Source organism: Haliotis rufescens, unplaced genomic scaffold (assembly GCF_023055435.1).
Source record: "Haliotis rufescens isolate VD_foot unplaced genomic scaffold, xgHalRufe1.0.p SCAF_2, whole genome shotgun sequence".
Taxonomy (NCBI): Eukaryota; Metazoa; Mollusca; class Gastropoda; order Lepetellida; family Haliotidae; genus Haliotis; species Haliotis rufescens.
The window spans coordinates 76,019,885-76,038,030 of record NW_025963890.1 but is presented as its reverse complement, the minus strand read 5'-3'; the positions used below and the strand labels follow the sequence as shown (position 1 = coordinate 76,038,030).

The 18,146-nt window shown below is 38.4% G+C and overlaps 1 protein-coding gene across 2 annotated transcripts in view; it reads right to left on the bottom strand.

Annotated features, from left to right (window-relative positions):
• LOC124147605 (receptor-type tyrosine-protein phosphatase epsilon-like) overlaps positions 1-18,146 on the bottom strand; it is an 88,015-nt gene that overhangs the window by 30,465 nt on the left and 39,404 nt on the right. The window contains exons 2-3 of one of the 2 annotated variants that reach the window (XM_048400594.1): positions 4,026-4,163; positions 2,931-3,134 (exon numbers count right to left, since the gene is read on the bottom strand). The exons of the other annotated variant lie outside the window; for it this stretch is intronic. Of the exons in view, the coding sequence (XP_048256551.1) occupies positions 2,931-3,134; positions 4,026-4,163 (342 nt within the window). The remainder of the gene's footprint in view (positions 1-2,930; positions 3,135-4,025; positions 4,164-18,146) is intronic. 2 annotated transcript variants of the gene reach the window in all.

The window sequence follows — 18,146 nt, the reverse complement described above, 5'->3', positions numbered from 1 at the left end:
GCACATGCGTTCCCCCATTTCTTGCCCTATAAAAATCCACCCAGATCGGATAACATTCATTCGTTATTGAATTGCATTTCAAGTCCACGTAAGGACCATATACAGGCTCCAGCAATGGTACCAGACCACCAACACTAGAGCTGACCGACTACGTAGTGGAAGACCAAGGGTCACCACCTAACTTCAGGACCGTCAGATTGTGCGATAGCATCTTCATGTTCGCTTTGTTACTGCTGCGGAAACTGCCCGACAGACCATGGGGACACACTAGCGACACATTAGTGCAGACACCATGCGTCGACGATTGACGAGCAGACACCTCCACTGTCACAGGCCACACCGAGGACCCAATCTGACAACAAGTCATCGCCGGGACCGTTTTCAGTGGGCAACACAGCACCAGCATTGGCGCCACCAGCAGTGGAGAAGAGTACTGTTCTCAGACGAGAGCCGTTACTGTATCTCAACAGCAGATGGCAGAGAGAGAGAGTCTGGCGACGCCGTGGGTAACGTTATTCGGATGCTTGTGTTGTTGAGAGAGACTCGTGGGGTGGTCCGAGCATCATGGTGTAGGGTGGAATTGGTCTTGCACAGAGCGTCGGCCCTGTGGTCTTCCAGAACATCTGTACAGGAAGAGACAATGGTGTCACAGCAGCTCGGTACATTGATCAAGTCTTGAGACCACACACCATACCTCATTTGGCATGTCGCCGCAACAACGAGTTTCAGCATAATAACGCCCGTGCCCACACTGCGAGATCAACAAGAGACTTCCTTCAGCAGAATGGCATCAGAACGTTGCAGTGGCCTGCCCTCAGTCCCGATTTAAATCTCATTGAGCACCTGTGGGACGAGATTCAAAGACGGCTGAATGACGTCGGACCAAGGCGTCAGGCATTCCTCAGAGTGTGGGCTCACGTGCTTATGGCCTTCATCAACCGCATCATCCATCCCATGTATCGACGTTGCACGGCAGTCATCAATGCACATGGCTGTCACACGAGATGCTAACTTGTGATGCCATTTTCTTAGAAACTAGTGTTATGTTTCACTTTAAGAACATTTGACACTTTAATTTCAACCTTGATGATCAGTTTTGCCAAGTTTCATCTTTTTAATATGTCTCAAAGTATGTTTACAGTGTTTGGACAAATAAGGTTTCTCATATATATGTATCTACCCATGGTGACGTTTCTTTTGCGGTTCAGTATATGTATGTTCGCGTTAACGTGTGGCGTTTTTCATGAGATAACAAAACTTGACAATTCCTAAATTATCTCTCTTTGCGAACGAAAATTAGTGTCACTTTTAAATTTTGAACAGACTTATGGATCTAGATAGACCAAGTATACACCACATAACATCAGACTTGAACACGCATCTAAAATGCTGAACGCCTGCTGTTCGATCAAAGGTCTCATCTTGACATTGTCATTTAGAATAACGTCCCTTACATTCATCCTTGACTTTGTACGCAATGTGTCCACGTAAACTTCTGCGCGCTCGCGAGAGGATCATTTAAAGGAGAAATAGTGAAGTGTCTTTTTGCACATTATTTCAATTCTAATAGCTATAGTGTCGTAACACTACACTTATTGATTATACCATTTATTGGGTTGAAAAATGTCTTTGCATAGCACACGTGTGCGATTTGTATTCGGGTAGTCATGGCATCTTTTGTCATAAGAACCAAACATCAATGTCAACGTAGGACATATGTAGGATTGTACAGAATTTCACTCATAAAGCTGCGTGTTAAACAGTGTGAACTGACAATGTGATCGTGAATTCCGTGTCACTTATCCATGTTGTTGTTATCGTGAGCAGCTTTGATTGGTTGGTTGGTTGGTTGGTTTCTTTACGCCGCACTCAGCAATATTCAAGCTTTATGACGGCGATCTGTAAATAATCGAGTCTGGACCAGAAAATCCAGTGATTGATATCATGAGCATCGATCTACGCAATTGGGATCGATGACATGCATCAACCAAGTCAGCGAGCCTGACCACCCGATCCCGTCAGTCGCCTCTTACGACAAGCATGGGTTGCTGAAGACCTATTCTACCCCGGATCGTAACGTTTTTAGCGGCTTGGAAATCAGCTTGACGTCATTGGGATAACACCCCGCTTTTCTATTTCCAATACAAATGAGTTCTCTGTCAGAGTTACGATAGCTATCTTAAATTTGTGCAATCTGCGACAGGTTTACGATAGTTTCGAACATGTATCTTATCTTAAACTTAAGTTATCTTATCTTTGAACGTAAGTTGTTAGGATTAATCGTAGCTGAGATCGTTTCGAAACTCCAGGCCCAGCTCAATATTTCTGGCAAGTTCAAAGTTGTCCCATAAGTACTCTACATGTGCCACATAATGCTACTCTTTGGTGGTTAAAGTTATTTCATTTCCATCTCAATGATGTCTCCAGTGAGTGAGCAATGACTGTGACTATGCGTCTCAATTCGATGTCGAGCAAAGGTCACGCCATGATACTAACCTTTAATAAAATAACTTGTATGTGTATTCATCGTTAATTGCTATAGTTTGGTCACAAGTGTGAAAGTAAATTATGTCCCGTGATATGTTAATTCTGGTTAGATAGAACATTACCAGCCTATTGCACATATGTGGGTGTCTGATTGTCTTTTGTTGACTACCTAATTGTGTTCTAAAACATTTAGACGGTATATGCGGAAAAGCTCATTAATTGATGTGGAGTGTTTATTTATGTTGATAAATATGTTACTATAGGAGTTTACTATTAATGTAACATAATTATCAATATATCATTTCTTTGTGTACATTGTGATTTTGAATACATTGTGATAAAAAAAAAGACGTCTAAGGAGAGTACAATACAATCTACACATAACTATTCTGACAATCAGAATAGCATCACTCTTCCATAGATCATGGTGACTCGATACCTACAGTTACGTCTGCTGTAGATTCTGATGTCATACAGCTGGTAGTCCCGGCCCAGATCCACTGTCCAGTCTGACGGAGATCTAGCAGCGTGGAAACAGGTTGCACCCAAACCGTTTGTGTCGCTGTCTCCGTCCACAGCCTTTGATGGGGACCAGTTGCTATGTTGACCAGATGTTGTTGATGCTGCCTTGTTCAGTGCAATGTTTTCTGTTCAGTAAAACAATGATGTCACATACAAACGTTCATACAGATCGCAGTACATGCAGTTACTGAGGATGACCCTGCATTAGGCGAGTCATGTCATTGTGAAAATAACTTGTTACTTATTACATTACTTGTTTATCAATCTTGTACATGTATGTTACTTGTATATCAGTCTTGCTTGACAACGGTATGAAATCTTTGCTTGACAACGGTATGGGAATCTATACCGACACGTCGTTTTTACGGTAATTTAAGAACTTGTTATCCATAAATAGTGTCTACTTTGACATGAATATCAAGTTAACGTGGGTTTACATGCATCATGAAAGTCAACAGCTCTACTGTTGATAAGGTAAATTTATGTGGTGGTGGTGAAATGGGGTTTAACGTCGCGTCCAAGATTATTGCACTTATATAGCGACGTGCATGTACTTGTGTGTGTTTGTGTGGCTGCTTGTACTAGTCCGGACTGATGCCGATTTATAGTGCTAGCCCACTGAGATACCATGCCGCAGTTTAACATGAATACCCAAATCAGACACAGTCTACTGACTCCGAGCCGACCAGTCCTTGTTTTAGCCCCTTAATGCCGAGCGCCAGACAGGGTTACAACAAGTACCATCTTTTAACGTCTTTTGGTATGACGCGGCCGGGGATCGAACCCCGGGATCTCCGGGCGGACGCTCTACCTCTAGACCACGGAGGCGGTCGGTAAATTAATGAAAACTAAAACCCAACGCACTCACTCTTTTGTATTACAAGTGTATTATATATGGATTGTTATATAAATATACCCCCATAATAATTAGTTGTTCCAAGAGGTATTTTCCACACAGCACAGAACAGAATATTGAACCCGTCAATACAGAAATGTAAAACGTGTGTGGAACTGACGTTTCTGGCAGAGGCCCCCTGCCTTCCTCCATTCAGTGTCACAGACACCAGAACAAGCACCTGTTGTCTTGTTACATGATGTCCCACAGTTGCAGGAGTAGCTGCAGGAGTCTCCAAACTGTCCAGGTGGGCAGGTACCTGTGACGAGATACAGGAAGGTGGGATGAAACATTCACATGATGCTCTGCAGTCTGCAAATAGCCTGGTGAGCTGGAGAGGGATGAGATTCAACAGTTGCAATTTGCCCAGTGGTAGATACGCTGAGAGAAAGCTTTTATTTAAAAACACATAAGTACTATGAACTACTGATGATACATATCCCGAGAGTTATGTAATAGTTCATTATTGTCTGACTGACTGTTGTTTATATGTCTACCCGACCATTCCAACTAATTTGTAAACTGAGAGTTATCCGAGTAACTAATTATCAAAGGCATACCATGCTGTGCTGACTAGTGCTCATTTTGGCCTAGATCTGGACACTGTTATCAATAGTGTATGTTTCTCAGACAGTTTCTCTATGTTATATCATTAACGGTTAAAATTATGAACACAATTTTCAAAATAGAAGTTGAGCTAGCAGGCAAACAAAGTGAGTTGTAAGGGACTTGAATAGAAATTACTGGAAATGACAAATAGTCCGAGGTTAGTCCTCCTCTATCAAATTATACATTCTACAGAACTGCTGTGAATCACGTGTGAAGAAAAAATTACCAATACACACACATTATTATAGAACATGCATTAAAAATCAAACCCATTATTTTTCATTCACTTTGGCGACAATATTGCACGGTCAACAAGCCAACTTAAGATTGGTATTTTTACGGTATTCAAGAATCTAATCTGGTTAACTATATGGTTCATTTGACACCTGGTATTATGTTAACTGATGTTGCTTTACTGTCCAGACCACATTACACTGCAGCATAATATAATCACCCCCAGTCAAGTTAATGATAAATTGCATGATCGTGACGTTTCGTCATGCTTCTTACTCTGAAAATTACTTGACTGTATTGATTTTTCCATCACAAGGGATAATCTTTTAAAGGTTTCATCCATAAAGGATCTTTTTAATGTAAGTTCTCATTTAATTCTTGGATTTTTAAAAGAAATTGAGTTAATAGATAAATTTTGATTATTTGTATTGTAAAAAGTATGTGATTTTAATTTGGTAGAATGATTCGATAACTGTGATTGTTTGTGGCTGCACCTTCAAAGGGGGTTGAAGTATCGTAAAATAATTGTCCCCCTGAGAGGGTGCGTAAGTCCCACTTCCTTCAAAGTATGTTTTATTTTCCTTGATTTTAATCGTAGAATGCTTATTGTTGTTAAATACTTTGGCTTCAAATGTCTAACAATTACCAGTAACCAGAGGGATGGTGTAAATCCTGCTGGGGTACCATGCAGGAAACAGATGTACCGTAAGTCCCCACGGTTCCTAGTATGGTGACCCAACTTTGATTGCTGGTGATCTCTAGCCCATTTTTATGATGTATTGTTCCGAATAGTCACATTTGTATGGTAACATACTAGTTTTAAATCTATATCTGTGATAGTCTAGTGCTTTTACTGTCCTTTGTTGACAGATTTTATGTCTATGTGAATGTATTATTACTGTATAACTTGATTTAGTCACTATATGGTTGAAATATTGCCGATGTGACTTTAAATCTTAACTCACTCACTCACTCACTCACTCACTCACTCACTCACTCACTCACTCACTCTGAATATTACAGTTGACAGTTGATAGTTGGGCGGTTGATTCCACCAACTCCGATGCTATGCTGTGTTGTATACTTGCCCAGCTGTTTTCATGAGGTTATATATGTGTACGTGTAGCGTGTGCGCAACTGCATTCGTGAATCGGTGGAATAAAACTTCAGCATGTCATATACATTTAGGCAGACTCATATAAATCGAAGTATATTCATTTAACCTTACCTAAATATCTGCCATCAGTTATATTTACAAAGATGTTTTAAAACAGAGGAAAAGACACATACAAACTTCATCCTTCAAAAAGCCTTGAAATTGGCAGCGGGCGTGGTTTGTGCATTAAAACATATTATTCCAACAGAGATGAAAAAGTTAACAACCTGGATCAGCGCACTGTGTGTTCAATGAAGGAGATACTGATCTTCGTTTACTGGGTAAACAGATTGACCAATGTTCAGTTATATATCAAATTAACATAAGGATCTCGAGCTAGCCTAGATGGCCGCCCATGACTTCGAGAAAATGTCCGGACTCACTGTCCCTGAATGAGTAAAATTAAATAAGGGAAGCCCAAAGCGATAAGTAAAAGAAGCGTGAGTGAGTGAGTGAGTGAGTGAGTATGGTTTTACACCGCTTAATATTCCAGCAATATCACGGCAGGGGACACCAGAAATGGGCTTCACACATTGTTCCCATGTCAGTAATGGAAGAAAGTTGTCAAAACACTGTCTTCCTGGTCAGGAATCTCAGTATGTGATGATACTTATTCCTTTATTATACGTTTGGATCTATATGTTGGTATTGGCTCGACGTTTATAATTGAACAATCCCTATCCCATCCCATATGATAAGATATTACATGATATTTGTTGCTTCTGAGTATCAACATGTTTTTCTTTATATCTAAATGGTGTCCCGTGGGGGATCGACATTTTCGATTCAAACAACTTGATTATTAATAGACAAACAAGGTGTTAAGTTTTCAATATCCTGCTGTCGCTTATTTGACCTGTCACATATCCTCAGATACATCATATTCTTGTCTGACGAGACGTAGGGCCGTGAGACTTCATGAGATACGTGTTCTATGCAGGTATGTAAGGCGACACGGTGTTGATCAATCTAGGGGTACAATGTAAGGTTGCGTATCAACCGCTTATCATTCTATGAACAGCTAATACTTCCTACATAATCCTCAAACGTCATGCATGTGACTCATTGACTAGCTGTGAGGTTAACATCACAACAGTGGTAGCAGGATATCTTCTATCCAGGTCACGTGCGGTCAGCCATGGCGACGTATCAGTGAGGAAATATTATTTATATTCACTCTCAACACAAAACTACTATTGTCTATTTATACATTATATATAGCGTATCGGTTCACCCCGGGCGACAAAGCTATGTTTGTATAAAATTTTCCTTTATACCAAATAACACACAATTACCTTTGACAGACCAGGATATGGAGCACTACGTACGTTACATTTCAGTATTTAACAGCACGAGTCTCGAATACCAGTTGCACAATTCTTCCAGCGCTTGAGGATTGTTTTAATTTCGTGGCATCATCGCATCACAACAGAGTAATCGTGTGTGCAGCAACACTTAATAATATTGTCCTGTATACTATAGTTATAACAAATAATAAAAACTTCATTTTAGCACAGTCCATTGTACAATTCCGACCGTGTCATTAGCATGTGTTTATAAATCACAACTCAAGTAGTGATGACACCAGTTGTTCACGCAAAGATGAGCTTATCCTGCCCACCGGTGGCACCAATAAAAAACATATGCAAACCATGCTGCACTGATCACACCGCCAAGGGCTACACTAAAGAAGGTAGGTAGTGTACATAGAAAGATACTTGAAAAGGACAAATCCTATAAAATTGCTGGTTAGTATGCAATAAGTTTTTTTCTGTCTTTTACTTCCAGGTGAAATTAACTACGCCGGGCATTTTACCTGATGTGCTGCAAATATCTCTGAGAAAGAGCAGAGACACGAGAAACGAGCCTTCACACAACGCATGCTACTTCGTTACACATCTGCACTAGTGAGAAAAGCCTAAGTTTGTTTGATGTGTGTTTCATGCCGGTGATATACCAACATATACTTAATACACGGCATTTCATCATGTACCTGCGTATAGGTACAAAGTAAATCAATAGATCCTGCGATATATTTATCATTATCTAGCCCCTGTAGATATATACTTGTGTTGAGTGGATATCATGCTACATCATATGCCATTGCGTCCGTCTTGTGGTACATGTAGATTGTGTGAAACCAAAGCCCTCATGTAGATACAGACGTCCATATGTATCAAGTTACATAATATACTTCAAAGAAAACTGTACCCCCCTTCACGCGGATCTGTTTCTTTATGCATATGAATCGGTCAATATCGTTCAATAATAATCAAATAGCAAACTCCCATTTGTTTCATAATTATATCTATGCATAAAGATTCAGAGTGACTAAACACTCTCCACAAGAGCAGAGACACGAGGAACGAGCCTTCACACAACGCAAACTACTTCGTTACAGATCTCCACTGGTGCGAAAAGCCTAAGTTTGTTTGAAGTGTGTTTCATGCCGGTGATATACCAACATATGCTTAATACACGGCATTTCATCATGTACCTACACATAGGTACAAAGTAAATCATAGACACTGCGATATATTTATCATTATCTAGCCACTGTAGATTGCGCAACAGCAAATATACTTGTGTCCGTCTTGTGGTACATGTAGATTGTGTGAAACCAAAGCCCTCATGTAGATACAGACGTCCATATGTATCAAGTTACATAATATACTTCAAAGAAAACTGGTCATCACAGCACTTCCCGCCTTCTTTCACCTCAAATCTCTTACTTACCAGCATGACCTATTGACTTCTGCTGCGTGTGTTATTGAGAGTGTAGCTCTCTGTGTCCATCAACTAGTCACTGTAGAAACTTAGATGTCAATAAGTGTATATATACCTATGTTGTTTAGCACTATCCATCACTTGCTTGATAAAGATGTTAGGATCTAAACCGAAACGTCGCACTAATTGTAATAAAGAAGTTGTTCATCCTTAGAACTCGTCTTGCTTCATCACACCAACTTCTAAATGCCACTCAAAGAAGTCACTCTCCACAAGACTGTATGACAAGAGGGATGACTTCAACTTTCCAATGGTCAACTTCCCCTGCATGTCAAGCGATATTCGAGCACCCCCAGCCTTTGTTGTTTACATTTCACAACTTTCAAGATACAGTCGGGCAGGCTCTTTCAACCAAGATTGCAAAGAGCGTCAAACGACTCTTGCTCAGTAGCTGTTGAATTTGAAGTGATAAAATCGGCAGAGCTGCTATGTTGACAACACTTTCCCTTTACTTAATGTGTTTTGTTTTGATTAGACCTTGTGTATTTGATGTTTGTACCATGTCAACAGGCAACTGATGAACCAAAGTAATTGATATAACTTTGATATTGCTATGTTTGAATGTGGCGAAAGCCAGTTGTGCGTTATAATTCAATGAGAGGTGTTGTACGCTGCAGTAAGCAAACGACTAAAGACATCTGGGTAAGAAGCCAGTCAATAAAGCAAGTCAGCGAGCCTCATCCCCCTGTCTGTCTCCTCTTATGTCAAGTGATTGTCCTGGGGATCAATGGTTTCGAAACGAAATGCATAGCATATATTCGGTGTCATCGAAATTCCATGAATAAAACTTTCACGGGAGGCAGTGTGCATTGCAGTTGGAGATCAATTTCCTTATAACGGGTACGCGTGATTGGATATCCGGCTAAGAATGAGTGGACCTCGGGTATGGATGACAATGTTGTGACGACAGGATCTTCAGCGTGAGGTACATGTAACGATCACAGTCCCGTAGGCTATAAATGGTTAACCCATGAAGACTGATGATAAATTCTGTAGAATAGGTCTTCAGAAATGCATGCTTGCCGTAAAATGCGACTATGCTTGTCGTAAGAGGCGACTGGCGGGATCTGGTGGTCAGGCTCGCTAACTTGGTTGATGCATGTCATCGTATCCAATTGCTCGGATCGATGCTCATGATGTCAATCACTGGATTGTCTGGTCCAGACTCGATTATTTACAGACCGCCGTCACATAACTGGAATATTTCTTACTGCGATCTTATTAAAGCTCTGCACGCTAACGTCGAACCCATTCGACAGAGGTGTCCATCCCCGTGCATCTGATGTCGAACCCATTCGACAGGCGAATAGCATAACAACACCCCAAAATAAAACTCGCCATATCTATTTACCAAGAAGGCTTTGTGTAACATTTAAATTACGTATGACATGCATAAATGCTCAGCTTGCTCAATATCAAAACGTTCAGTCATTTATTTACCTCAAAAAGAAAATATCGCGAGTTAAAAAAGTTTCGGCCAAACTTCTCGGCACACAACTACCAGAAACGGCCATTGTTGACTTTTGGCACTTCACGTTGAGCGGCATGCAGTCCGATATTTTCTTGATAATTTCATCATTTTTCCTATTCGATCATAATTTTTTGTTTGCTGACGAAAGGAAAACACTCATGTTCCTTTATTTCTAAAAATTAGCAACTTTCGGTGTAACTAATTGTAAACAAAAACAATCTGAATCGTAACATCATCGATTGGATGAAACTTGTACGATCATGGCAACGGCGGTAAACAAACAACTCCACATGCATAGTTATCCCGTTAGACTATTACAATCATTTTGTTACATCTAACTTAATTTTCTAGAATTATTGACACGTATGTATAAATCTTTGTAGAAAGAATTTCATTTTTAAAGAGTTTGCAAATGATTTCGTTTGATAAACTTTCCGACACATTGACAAGCCGACAAACGTCAGTGGTACGTTTGGGCGTGGCCTAACTCGCGATTTGTTGAGTTGAACAAAGTCAACACACACTGCGAAAAATGACAAATATTGGATGAAACGCAAAATCTGAACTGATATACGTATACATTCTAGGTAAACCATTCAATAGCAAAATAATGCATTTTACGAGAAATAATCAAAATACTTGCAATTTTAGCTATCATTTCTGAAACCGGAAGCACGTACCGCATGTGACACATGGAAGCAAAATATGCAAAAGTTGGTAAGCTATCATAAAGAAATTCAGAAATAGATTCAAATTGAAAAGAAAATACATAATTTACTATTTTTCGTCAACTATTTACTATTTATTGATATGGAGAGCAGTCTTCACCCCTATTTGTTTCATATTTCTTCGTGATTGTCGCCATCAAATGTGTAAGTCTAAATCCGACACCGTAATGGATTTCACGCTCGATGATTTTAATTTTAAAATATTTTCTAAAAACGAACGCAACGGAGAGCGATACAACGTATTGATGTGCCATAATAATAACATAATATTGTTATTGGTCTAACATTACAAAAAGAACAATTTAAAGATGTTGTTGAAAACTTTCTGAGAACCTCCCGTCCTCTGAACGATAACATTTTGGTACACAACGAGGTAGTGTAAATATATATAGATTCTAGGCTCCTATTTATATATATATGTGATTTTGTACCCAAAACAAATTAAATTGTACCCAAAATACTTTGTGCATTTGTACCTAAGAAAATAAGACAATAATCTATAATTATATTTATGTTTTCATTTAGATGAACAGAACACATAATAAAATATTTCATCAAGTTCCAAATATGATTATGACTGTGATCCTTGAAATTGATTGTTTAGTTTTGAGAGAAAATTGACGTCTTGTCACAGAAGGAGAGGCCAGTTAAGTTGGTTAAACCTAAGTTAGAATGAATTGTTTTGATAGGAAAGTGATATTATGTTAAGTTTAAGACACCAAATTAATGTATATCTTTGAAATAATTCTAGGTAGATCTACAAAATCACATACCCATTTGGGTAACAAATTACTAGAAATTTTGGGTACAAAAGTCACCACTGTACATTTCAACTGATTTTCGTGAATCAATTTTAATGGGATAAAAAAAATTCGTCTGAATGATTCCTTTTCTCATTTTTTAAGACAAGTATTTGTTTTACATAACAAAACAGGCAGATCTACACGGATCACATTTAGTCCTAAAAAGGTGAAAAATATGGACACCTCAGAAATGAGGGCTTATAAGGTTATAATTCTACCTAACTAGTCACATGGTTTGACTTAGATCTAGGTCTATCTAAGAAAAGTCCTTATGAAAATCTTTTTTTAAATTTTTTTATGACACTGACATTTCTGGCACTTAGACAAAGAGTATTCAAAGAAAGACAGATATGTTTTTGAATGAAAATATGACTTTCCTTTATAATTCTTTTTTCATGATGACAGGGGAACTTTTATACACACCAGCTGAGGAAGTTGTGATACTGTGATTGCATACAAAGAAAAAACAGGTTGGAAGCAGTACCTGTATGTATAAAATAGACCACGTAAGGTGAACAAAAGTAATGGATTGGCTGACTGGAAAAAAAACATCTGGCAAGGGTAAACATGTACACAGGCATGTTTCCTTTCATTCCAACCAGAAGACTGAGATAGCATTTTCTAAGAAACCTATGGCAAACTTACCAGCTCATGTGCCACCATGGTTCTTGTGATTAAACAAACAAAAATGTCATGTACTGTTACACGTACTGTTACTGTAATTGAATTAAATTAATTCCTATTAAATTATATTTCAGAATTGTTTTATTTGGAAACAAACCACATAATGCACAAGATTAATGTCCATATGAGTTTAGTATGTATATGTTAAGGATCTGATTTATTCATTATTCATGGAATACTAAAATTAAAATGATGACATCAGAGTTACTTATTCACATAGTTGATTTTCAGAGAGTAAGATAATAATTGTTGAATAAATATGTTTAAACTAAAGATAATAATTGAAGTTTGATCAGTTACACTGTACTGATGCAAAGACTAATATTTACTGTCCCCACACACCATCATTGTGGGAAAAATAACTATTAAATATAACTTAACATTTTAAAACCTGTAAACAGCTGTAAATAATTAAACAATTACAAATCTATCATCAATGCGCAATCATGGTGGTCTTCATATTTTTGGAATAAATTTAGAAATCCTTCGTGAAACTGTTCTAAAATCATGCTAGAATCTATGAATGTATTCCCGAAAGGAAAACTATCCTAAATGTAATGTCGAACTAACACCGAAAATATGTACGTAGCCTTTTATTGCTTATATATACCCTATCATATTCAGCAACGCGGGGATGTTATTTTGAAACACGTTTTGTCAAGCCCATTTTCGCGCACCTGTTGCTAAGGGTGATCTTGCTGATCGACGATATCCATAGACGTATTGCGTGGGATACACTTGTTGTAGTGAAACTTATCAGCATGTACATCGCAGAAATATGAATCATGTCCCATTTATATTCACAACATTGAATGGTGATTCTTAAATATCAACAGATGTTCAAATAAAAGATACCGAGAAACTTGCATGTGGCATGTTGATTTATCGTCTACCGTTTCCGGGTCACGGGAGCATGCAAGGTCAAACGGATTAACTAATACGCGAATTATATCGTCAAAGTCACATTTTTATTTCATGTTAGTGGTGATTACTGATACTGTGTATCGACTTATATTTTTGCTGTATGTGATAGGCGAACTATTTCAAAATTTACTGTAATTGTTTTGTTTCGAAAGCTTATCAGCAGACTACCCCTGTATGTGACATCACATCCGGTGACCTTTGCACTTATTGAAATAGTGCTGTCAGAATTCACGATCTTTATTTTCATTTTCTCTCGTCATATTTATTGGAATATGACGAATAAAACATTCTTCGATTGAGAAGATCGTCAACTTTCGCCAAGTTATATTTATAAAGGCAATGTAAACTTTGTTGATATTAAAATAGCAATAAGTTATGCGGAGGTCGGGGGAAGCGCGCCATGTTTGATTTTAGGACGTCTGCTAGCATCATGACACGGGTTGTTTATTTTTGTATATCGTAAATATTCAACCAAAACGCTTGAAATTAGGATTAGTGAATATTCATAAGTCATTAATTGTTTCCTGCAAATTTTATAACATGACACGTCAGATTAACCCGAATATTCGTATTTCTGCAACCGACATGATGACCTCGAAAATTAAGTTATTTTTCTGTTAAACGTTTAGATAATAAATTCACTGAAATGGTTCATAATTTACCATCGCGCTGATATATGCCGATTATAAAACACGATTTTTTACTAAATTAAAATTAAGATATCGGAGATATGATTATTGAAATCAATTTGCAAAAATGTTACGATATTAAAAGGTTCCTAGCATGAAATGCAAACCACCTTCAATAACGCAATTCAGGTAAGTTCAAGAAAATTTACAATTTTGTGTTCGCTTTGGTCTTAACCTTGGTATGATTGAAAACACCAGGATATTTTTATATAGAATTGTGTAGTTTTCTATCAGTAATAAATGTGCAAAATATGTCTTCAATTGGCCATTGTTTAATGAGGCACCGACTGTTTGAAATCACCCACCCTCTTTAGAGCGCCTTATGCTAAAATTAATCCAGCAGGCAGGGGTAAGAAGTGTGAAAATAATTCAGCAGGCTAAAGGTTAACAAACGAGAATATATTCAATACATTATCTCTCGCTGCTATATTGCTATCAAACTTATGAACTCCAGCGACTTCATTCCTTTCTTCTCTTCGATATTTTACTGTATGCGCTGTGGATTATACAAAATTTCTGTTTAATGCTCCTTGACTACTTCCTTACATTCAGATCGTTAATGAGTGAGAAAAGCGGTTTATTCTCACTTTGCCAGCAGGCTGGGGAGATTAACTTGTACGGTCCAGTGACTTGCCAGCTATAGCCTGTTGTGATTATCTGAACTCCTTGATGACTTAGCTGTGACCCACTGTGAGCCAAACTTAACTAGTGAAATGAACTGTGTTCAGCTTAACAGATATTGCTAAATTATTTGATTTGAACATGAATCACTGATTACTATACTTTTCCAAACAGACAAATTTAGTGAGTTTAAAATAACGGGTATATACACTGTATATATATATGGAGGTGCCATTTGAGAATTTATAAGAATAATACAAAAACTTAAAAAAATAGGACTCAAAGGTCAGATAATAAACTACATCCAGGACTTCCTAAACAATCGTAAAATAACCGTGGGTATAGACCAAACTCTATCGGACCAATGTCCCCTAGAAAATGGTACTCCACAGGGCAGTATCCTCAGCCCCACCCTCTTCAATATAATGATAAACGATCTATTCGAGGGCCTATCCCCTAAAGTAAACACATCAAAATTCGCGGATGATGGAGCCATCTGGATCCGCACTAAAAGCATGAACATGGTCCAAAATTTACTCCAAAAATCTCTTAATAAAATACAACAGTGGGCTGACAAATGGGGCTTCTCCCTTAACTCAGAAAAAACAACAGGAATAGTATTCAAACATAAAAACATGAAACCTGCCTCCCCAATCCTCCAGCTAAACAATCAAACAATCAAATTTCAAAAACAAACCAAATTCTTAGGACTTATTTTCGATGAACATCTCACCTGGGATGCTCACATCCAAAACCTAACAACTAAATGCAGTAAAGACCTAAACACCCTAAGATGCCTAACTGGTTCTAACTGGGGAGCATCCAAAGATACCCTCCTCTCTCTCTACATATCACTAATTAGATCAAAACTAGACTACGGCTGCGCCATATACAACACCCTAAACAACTCTCTATCTAAAAAACTTGACTCAATACAATATCAGGCTCTCAAACTAATTACACGCACCCAACATGGCACCTCCTACACCTCACTTCAGGCCTTAACAGGAGAAATGCCACTAAGTCTACGCAGGGAACAGCTAAGCTTAAATTTCTGGGCCGCGTCCCAATCAAACCCTCTCATCCAAAACTTAATAAACCAAAACATCAGCCCCAAAAACCAAGCTCTAGCTCGTAAACACCCCTTACTTACCCCAATATCCCAAAGAATAACAAACTACCTAAATGAACACCAAATTAAAAATCTTAAACAAAACTGCAAACAATCAAATATCTTCACCCCTAAACTTAAAATACCCAAAATAGACACAACACTAGCTAGCCAAATAAATAAACAAACCGACCCAAACATAGCTAAAACTACCACACTAGCATACATACACGAAAATTGGCCAAATTGGTGTCACATTTACACGGACGGATCCTCAGATCCGACCTCCAAACACACAGGTTTCGGAGTCCATACCACACAACCAACTAAAACCACACAATCCTTCCGACTCCCAAACAACCAATCAATATTCACGGTAGAACTAATGGGCATGGCCTCAGCCCTCCATAATCAAGAATCCAAAAACCACAAAAAAATCCTAATACTTACCGACTCCCTAAGTGGACTGCAGGCCCTCCAAAACAAAAATACCAAAAACCGACCTAAATTAATAAATCAAATACTTAAAAGCTCCAACGACCTAACTAAGGCAGGCAAACAAATAACCTTCTTGTGGATACCCGCCCACGTAGGAATATACGGTAATGAAAACGCCGATAAAGCAGCTAAACTATCCCTCAAAATCCCAGAAATAAGCTTAAACTTACCCATCTCAAAATCAGAAATTAAAAGTGTAAACAAGCAAAAAATCACCAAAAAATGGCATAACCTATATCTAAACTCAAATAGCCAAATCAAAAAAGTGCTCAGCAAACCACTAACCAAACCAAAAATTCTCCATCCATCCAAAAAAATCGACAGAGTAATCACTAAACTCCAAACAGGACACACCAACCTAAATAACCACCTAAAAAAATTTAAAAAACACACTACAGGTAACTGCCCACACTGCAAACAACCAGAAACCCCAGAACACGCACTCATCCACTGCACACACTACCTAACACATCGAACCGCATTACAAACCACCCTCAATCTAAACAAGGCTCTAACTCTAGAAGCAATACTAAACCCACAAAATAAACTAGAAAACTTCAAGGCCTTAGGCGTATTCTTAATCAAAACGGAACTAATAAAACGCATCTAAAAACACAATAACTCACCAAATCAAAATCACATAAACAAACAAACATCCACCATACCCAGCTCCCTTAGTTCTCCTCCCCAATCCCATCGGCATCTATTCCAAATCTCAAAATTCCCAAATTCTATATAAGCAACCCCTAAAACCCCCCTCTTGGGTTGCACAGACCACCTTCGCCCCTTTCGGAAACACATTAAATGGCCTGGCCGGGCCCGTGTGCGAAATACGCATCAGTCGGAAAGCGCACGTTAAATCTCCAAAGTAAGTAAGTAAGTAAGTAAGAATTTATTGCAAAATGGCAAATGCACAGGTAAACGTTAAGTTCATCCCTAATTCGCGAGGTGGACAGAGTTTAGTGTATGGTGGACATAAGTTCAGATTCAAGACAAGAAGACGAGACACAGTGCACTGGCATTCCAAGATGTCGAAGTTCGCTGCCTGCCACCCAAACGTATACTAGTTCATCAACATGATCAAGAATGAACAAAACTTTACAGAAGTGCAGTTACATAACGGTAGCACACTGAGACCAAGGAAGACGAAGTACCGCCAGCTGGAAGACAAACTAGAAAGAGAGAAGAGACTGCTCGCAGCTGGTGTTAAATCTCCCATCGTGCATGGTGATGCTGTATCTCACCTTGTCGGTCTCTAAGTGATTTTGCTGTAGCCAGACATAAATTTATGCAAGCTATATTGTATTAGATTGTCTTGTAAATTTGTACATCTGTACATAAATGTAACTTTTAATTAATAATTAATAAAAACCTATACTACTACATACATGTTTTTGTGTTATATCTACCTAGACAGGCTGTAGTCAGACGACCTCTCCTGCTTTAACTACATGGCGCTAGCAAAATCAGAATGAAAATATCTAAATTGGTTTTACCCTAAAATTACCCTGAGCGTATCGGCTATAAAGAACACCACTCTCACACAAAACACGAATTCGAATGAGTAAATGTTAATAGAAGCACAAAACGTTAATTAAAGTAAGAAAGTAGTAAAAACACGGTCACTTCCTGCCCAAGACACCACACCTCATATGCTAAGGTCAGTAGGAAACCTTCTCACATACGTATATCAAAGAAAACACACTGAATGAAGAATCTCATTCCTCCAACAGGAGTCTCGCTATTATGTAGTGACAGTTATTACTTCATTATATTGTTGGATATATTTCTTTGATTCAAGCTCACTTCCTTGGCCTGACAATCCCATCTTAATAATGGGGTATCGTAGATGTAAGATACAGGATGATTTTGAGAATCAAAAGGTTTTTTCCTGCATATTCAAGTGGTGGACCTCTTAGATTATATA